We start from the raw sequence: 7232 nt of genomic DNA, 5'->3' as shown, positions 1-7232 counted from the left end.
CGAGCCTCCGGTGGTGCAGCCGTTGCCCGTTTCATCTCCGATCCTTTCAGGAAGAGATTTTCATCTACCAGCTACAAGCCTGGGACCCCGAGGGCTCGGCGGTGCTCTTCACTCTGGTATCAGGTCCTGAAGGTGCATCCCTGTCTCCGGCCGGTCTGCTGATCTGGAAGGCCACAGCCGAAGCCGCCGACACGCACACGTTCCAGTTTACTGTGATGGACGACTGTAACGCTGAGACCAGAGCCTCTGTGCAGGTAAGACTTTACTTTAGTGTGTCATGTTGAGAGCAGAACAAAGGTTTCATTCTTACTGAGTAGGAACCCTTTATAGGACACTCATTGAAAGGAAGGGAGCAAGGAAGGATGGAAGGAAGGATGGAAGGAAGGAATGATGGAAGGAAGGTGGGAGGAAGGAAAGGATGGAAGGAAGGATGGAAGGAAGGAAGGAAGGATGGAAAGAAGGAAGGAAGGAAGGAAGGATGGAAGGATGGGAGGAAGGAAGGATGGAAGGAAGGAACGATGGAAGGATGGAAGGAAGGATGGAAGGAAGGAAGGAAGGATGAAAGGAAGGATGGAAGGAAGGAAGGATGGAAGGAAGGAAGGAAGGAAGGAAGGAAGGATGGAAGGGAGGATGGAAGGAAGGAAGGATAGAAGGAAGGATGGAAGGAAGGAATGATGGAAGGAAGGATAGAAGCAAGGAATGATGGAAGGAAGGTGGGAGGAAGGAAAGGAAGGAAGGATGGAGGAAAGAAGGAAGGAAGGAAGGTAGGTAGGGGGGAGGAAAGAAAGAGAGAAGGAGGGAGGGAGGGAGGGAAGAAAGAAGGAAGGAAGGAAGGAAGGAAGAAGAAAGGGGGGTGGAGGAAGGAAAGAAGGAAGGCAGGGAGGAAGGAAAGGAAGGAAGGAAGGAAGGATGGAAGGAAGGAAGGATAGAAGGAAGGATGGAAGGAAGAAAGGAAGGATGAAAGGAAAGAACGATGGAAGGAAGGAAGGAAAGAAGGAAGGAATGATGGAAGGAAGGTGGGAGGAAGGAAAGGAAGGAAGGATGGATGAAAGAAGGAAGGAAGGAAGGTAGGTAGGGGGAGGAAAGAAAGAGAGGAGGAGGGATGGAGGAAGGGAAGAAAGAAGGAAGGAAGGAAGAAGAAAGGGGGGATGGAGGAAGGAAAGAAGGAAGGGAAGAGAGAAGGAGGGAGGGAGGAAGAACAGATGGAAGTGAAGAAAGGAAGGAAGGATGGAGGAAGGAAAGAAGGAAGGGAGGAGAGAAGGAGGGAGGGAGGAAGGACAGATGGAAGGAAGGAAGGACAGAGGAAATAAGGAACGAGGGAGGGAGAAAGGAAAAAGGAAGGGAAGAAAGAAGGCAGGGAGGAAGGAAAGGAAGGAAGGAGAGAAGGAAGGAAGGATATTTTGGGATATTTACAGAAGTTACAAAATATAATTATTTGCCCAATAAAGGGTTAATAAGCAGAACAATAGCTAATCAGTTCAATATAACCAAAAAATAAGCCGTCATTATTAAAGTGGAAACTTTCTTGCCTGCTTTGGCCTTTGGATCTCAAAGTCTTTCTTATTCCTCCCACTAGAGGGCGAGGCGCTAATGATATGTAGTTTCCTGCTAAACAACATTTTCTATCACTATTCTCCTCTCCTTCCTCTCTCCTCTCCTTCCTCTCTTCTCTTCCTCTCTCTCATCCTCTCTCCTCTCCGTCCTCTCTCTCTCCTCTTCCTCTCTCTCCTCTCCTTCCTCTCTCTCCTCTTCCTCTCTCTCCTTTTCTCTCTCTCCTCTCCTTCTTCTCTCTCCTCTCCGTTCTCTCTCTCCTCTTCCTCTCTCTCCTCTCCTTCCTCTCTGTCCTCTCCTCTCTTTCCTCTCTCTCCTTCCTCTCTCTCCTCTCCGTTCTCTCTCTCCTCTCTCCTTTCCCTCCTCTCTCTCCTCTCCGTTCTCTCTCTCCTCTCCGTTCTCTCTCTCCTCTTCCTCCCTCTCCTCTCCTCTCTCTCCTCTCCTTCCTCTCTCTCCCCTTCCTCTCTCTCCTCTTCCTCTCTCTCCTCTCCTTCCTCTCTCTCCTCTTCCTCTCTCTCCTCTCCTTCCTCTCTGTCCTCTCCTCTCTTTCCTCTCTCTCCTTCCTCTCTCTCCTTCCTCTCTCTCAAGGCAGATGGCCGCCTACTTCACATATATACACATAAATAATTCATATACTCTGAAAAAGTGACAGAATTTAGATGTCTGAATGCAAACTAAACATGTCTGATTTTGCAGTGCACAGAATAAAGAGGGAGTGTGGCTCACAGTTATAAAACATTCAAACTGATTGCAGATGGTGGCGAGACAGCTCCAGGAAAAACCCAGAAAACAAAAAAATGAAGGATTTTGTCTTTATGAAAACATTTTCCTTTCACTTAATATTAAAGTCACACTTTGATTTGCGTGTATAATTGTGCACACATGCTGTCCTGATATCAGATGAGTCAATTTAAAAAGCTTTTAAAAACCCACCTGTAGCAGTTTTATAATGTCTACTCAAATGTTTTTATGTTGTTCTTTTTATATTTTGTCTTGTTTCTATATGTTTGTATTTTCTGTCTGTGTTGCTTTTTAAAATTTTACTCAACTTACTTATTAACCCTCCTGTTGTGCTCACGGGTCAAATTGACCCCATCTCTTTTGACTGTTCCTCACTTCCTTCCTTCTCTCTCCTTACTTCCTTCCTCTTTTCCTCCTTCCTTCCTTCCTTCCTTCTTTCCTCATTCCTTCTTTCCTCTCCTTACTTCCTTCCTCTTTTCCTCCTTCCTTCCTTCGTTACTTCCTTCCTTCCTCATTTCCTTTTTTCTCATTTCCTTCCTTCTGTCCTTCCATCTGTCCTTCCTTGCTTCCTTCCTCCTTTCCTTCCTCCCTTCCTTCTCTCCTTCCTTCTCTCCTTCTGTCGTTCCTTCCTTCCTTCTCTCCTTACTTCCTTCCTCTTTTCCTCCTTCCTCATTTCCTTCCTTCTGTCCTTCCATCTGTCCTTCCTTGCTTCCTTCCTCCTTTCCTTCCTCCCTTCCTTCTCTCCTTCCTTCTCTCCTTCCGTCCTTCCTTCCTTCCTTCCTTCCTTCTTTCCTTGACCTGAGCACAACAGGTGCTCTCTCTCCTCTCCTTCCTCTCTCTCCTCTCCTTCCTCTCTCTCCTCTCCTTCCTCTCTCTCCTCTCCTTCCTCTCTCTCCTCTCCTTCCTCTCTCTCCTTCCTCTCTCTCCTCTCTACCCCAACCGGTCGAGGCAGATGTTCTCCCACTCTGAGTCTGGTTCTGAGGGTTCTTCCTGTTAAAAGGGAGTTTTTTCTCTCCACTGTTGCTCATGTGTGAATGTTGGGTCTCTTTAAAATTAAAACCTGAAGAGTTCGGTTTAGAACCTGCTCTATGTGGAAAGAGCCTTGAGATAACTTTGTTGTGATTTGGCGCTATACAAATAAAGATTGATTGGTTGATTGACCTTGTTTTCAGATCTGTGCAGATGAGTCTTTTCTGTTTTCCTGCAGGTGTCGGTGTATTCCTGTGATTGTCTGAATGGAGCTTCTTGTATAACCAACACCAACCGCCCTGCTGGCAGCGGAGAATACATCTGTGTGTGTCTGGATGGATTCAAAGGTGAAAAGTGTGAAGTGGACATCGACGACTGTAAACCCAACCCTTGCAGACTGGGCCGCTGTATCGACGGCCCCAACTCCTTCTCCTGTATCTGCCCACCAGGAATGACAGGTAGGGATAAAAACCTGCGGATCTGTTTCTTCCCCTTCCAGACAACCGCAGTAAAAGGTTTTGATTTTTAGTAACAAGCATTAAAGAGCTTTACCTGCCCAGATGGAGGTGGATGAGTTTGAAAGACGCAGCGGGAAGAAATCAGGGAGGGAAAAAGAAGAAATTTCAAGTCACAGTGATGATGTAGTGAGAAAGCAGAAGTGAAATCCACTCGGCTGGAATAATATTAACTTTGAGTTCTGTCGGACAAACTTGGCGATGTCAGTTTAAGGAAGAGGATTGAGCATAAACTTGACACAACAACAACTTAAGAAAGCATTTGAAATATCTGAGTTAGATGGTTCTAGTAAGGAAGGGGGCTGTTGATAAGGGTGCAAGTGGATGTAAAGAAAATAAGTTGTTGGCTGTTATATAACGAGCAGGATGAATAACTGAGAAAAGATCTGTTATGTGGTGCATTTTGAATCAGAAACCCTACCTGATAAAGTATTTTTAGTGTTATATCACTTATCCAGTAAAGACCTTTTGTGTCAGGAGTTCACTGAACTGAACAGAAACTGAACCCACAATGCAGCTCTGCAGCCAAAGACAGTTTATTTAGACACAAAAACAAAAATGCGGCTGGGGGAGGCAAGGCTGAGGGCAGGCAAATGGCTGAGCTAGAGGAAGGAAACAGGAAACACAAAACAGGTAAGTCCAAAGCAAAAAGTGTCATCCAAAAATCCAAAAACAGGGATCAAAGTTATACTAAACACAAGAGCTAAGAGCTAAGAGTGTTACCACGGTGGATGAGACAACGAACTGGCGATGAGTGGAGGAAGAGACCGGCTTATAAATGCTGTAGATGTGAAGAGCAGGAAACCAGGTTGATGAGAATCAGGTGTGCAGAGGAGGGTGGATGCAGTAGGTACCAGAAGACCCCGCCCAGCCCTGGGGGAAAGAAAACATGGACACAGAAAGAGGGAGCAGCGGCAAACTGGATCCTGACATTTTGTTCCCAAACCCATTCAGTGCAGACACTGTTGGAAATTTGGACCCAGTTTGTCAGTGCGTAGACATAATTTGGGGACATATGGCAAATGTGGTGATGAGAGGTGCAGCAGAAGAGACTGTGGAAAAGAACCAAAGTGTAATCAGAGTGGCGAGAGTCATTAGGATGAAGTCCAAAGGAAGGCTGAGCCATGAGGAAGTAGTTATGAATGGAAAGATTCAAGAAGTCAGAGTGAAGAAATCAGGTAGAAACATGATGAATATTGTTTTTGTAAGGAGAAGATTAAGTTCTTAGTGTTTCTGCTTTTTGGTGATTAATTGTGCTGCTGAGGGAGAGAAAGGAAATCTGAGATAATAGAGATAATTGTTGATGACATGAGAAATGTTTTTGGATGTTAGGAGAAATTACTGGAGAGGAAGAACAGGGGCTGTTCTCAGAGCCAAAAGTAAGAAGTTATATAAAGAATGGGATGAAGGTTGAGGAAGAACTTTATTTAACCCTCCTGTTGTGTTCGAGTCAAGGAAGGAAGGGAGGAAGAAGGAAGGAAAGGAGGGAGGGAGGGAGGGAAGGAGGGAAGGAAAGCAGGAAGGAAGGGAGTAAAGGAGAGAGGACAGGGAGGAAGGAAGGAAGGAGAGAGAGAGAAAGGAACGACAGAAGGAAGAAAGGGAGGAAAGGAAAGAAGGAAGGAAGGGAGGTAGGATGGTGGAAAGAAGTAAGTAAGGAAGGAAGGTAGGAGGGAGGGAGGAAAGAAGGAAAGAAGAAAGGGAGGAAAGACAGGAAGGTGGGGAGGAAGGAAGGACAGAAGGAAGAAAGAAAGGGGGATGGAGGAAGGAAAGAAGGAAGGGAGGAAAGAGAGAAGAAGGAAAGAAATAGAGAAGGAGAGAGGAAGGACAGAAGGAAGGAAGGAAGGAAGGAAGGAAGGAAGGAAGGAAGGAAAGAAGGAAGGAAGGAAGGAAGGAACAGTCAAAACAGACGGGTCAATTTGACCCGGGAGGACGACAGGTCCTTGATTTTATTTGATATATAATCATTTAGGATAAATAGGGGAATTGAGTTGTATTTTCAATCCAGTAGAAGTAATGCAACATTTTGGATGCTTCTCTCCTCTCTCCTCTCTCCTTCCTCTCTCCTCTCTCCTTCCTCTCTCCTCTCTCCTTCCTCTCTCTCCTCTCTACCCCAACCGGTCGAGGCAGATGTTCTCCCACTCTGAGTCTGGTTCTGAGGGTTCTTCCTGTTAAAAGGGAGTTTTTTCTCTCCACTGTTGCTCATGTGGGAATGTTGGGTCTCTTTAAAGTTAAAACCTGAAGAGTTTGGTTTAGAACCTGCTCTATGTGTAAAGAGCCTTGAGATAACTCTGTTGTGATTTGGTGCTATACAAATAAAGATTGATTGATTGATTGTGTAAGTTGTGCAGTGCCTCCACATCACATCGTCTGGTGTTTCATGTGTTTTCAGGGCACACGTGTCGAGAAGATATCGATGAGTGTGTCTCCCAGCCTTGCTTCCCTGGAGTCGGCTGTAACAACACGCTGGGCTCTTTCATCTGTGGAGTCTGTCCACAAGGATACAGCGGCGATGGGAAGAACTGCATTCGTAAGACCCCTCTCTCACATCCCATCTTAAAAATGGAGTGTTATTTGTTTAACCCTCCTGTTGTGCTCAGGTCAAGGAAGGAAGGAAGGAAGGAAGGAACGAATAAAATGAGGAAGGAACGAAGGAAGGGAGGAAAGAGGAAGGAAGGAAGTGGGGAAAGAAGGAAATAAGGAAGGAACGAAGGAAGGGAGGAAAGAAGGAAGGAAGGAAGGAAGGGAGGAAAGAGGAAGGAAGTGAGAAAAAATGAAATGAGGAAGGAAGGAAGTAACGAAGGAAGGAAGGAAGGAGGAAAAGAGGAAGTAAGTAAGGAGAGGAAAGAAGGAATGAGGGAGGAAGGAAGGAAGGAAGGGAGGAAAGAGGAAGGAAGGAAGTGGGGAAAGAAAAAAATGAGGAAGGGAGGAAAGGAGGAAAGAAGGGAGGAAAAGAGGGAGGAAGGAAGGAAATGAGGGAGGAAGGAAGGAAGGAAGGAAGGAGAGGACAGAAGGAATGAGGAAGGAAGGAACAGTCAAAAGAGATAGGGTCAATTTGACCCGGGAGCACAACAGGACGGTTAATAATGATCAATGATCAAGTGCATCTCCAAGATTTATTAATTCCTTGGTTTATTCCTTAAATTGTACATCTGTTTAGTTCTTTCTCCGGGATTGCTGCTTTCATACATCATTAAGGATATTTCCATCACCCTCATGCCTTTGTTTCCAAGGTAACCAAGATTCTCCGGTGACCACACCTGTGAGAGTGCCGCAGGTGTCAGTGAGGCCCAAACCCCCCTCCGGCGGCCCGTCTCTGTGCAGCAGACAGCCGTGTCACCCGGGGGTCCAGTGCTTTGAGAGCACACACGTGTCCACGGGCTTCGTCTGTGGGCCTTGTCCTCCCGGTTTCCATGGAAACGGGTGGATTTGCACAGCAGCAGGTGAGAGTGAAGCAGT

General features: G+C 46.1%; 1 protein-coding gene across 1 annotated transcript in view; it reads left to right on the top strand.

Moving 5' to 3' along the window:
- vwde (von Willebrand factor D and EGF domains) overlaps positions 1 to 7232 on the top strand; it is a 52676-nt gene that overhangs the window by 31164 nt on the left and 14280 nt on the right. Inside the window, 5 exon segments of the mRNA XM_053326838.1 lie at positions 5 to 25; positions 27 to 254; positions 3500 to 3719; positions 6166 to 6303; positions 7043 to 7232. The exon segment at positions 7043 to 7232 is cut by the window's right edge and continues 2 nt beyond it. Of these exon segments, the coding sequence (XP_053182813.1) occupies positions 5 to 25; positions 27 to 254; positions 3500 to 3719; positions 6166 to 6303; positions 7043 to 7232 (797 nt within the window).

The sequence above is a fragment of the Scomber japonicus genome, chromosome 10 (genome assembly GCF_027409825.1).
Source record: "Scomber japonicus isolate fScoJap1 chromosome 10, fScoJap1.pri, whole genome shotgun sequence".
NCBI classification, from domain to species: Eukaryota; Metazoa; Chordata; class Actinopteri; order Scombriformes; family Scombridae; genus Scomber; species Scomber japonicus.
Note: the sequence above shows the minus strand (reverse complement) of the source record. Positions and strands in the feature narration are given on the sequence as shown.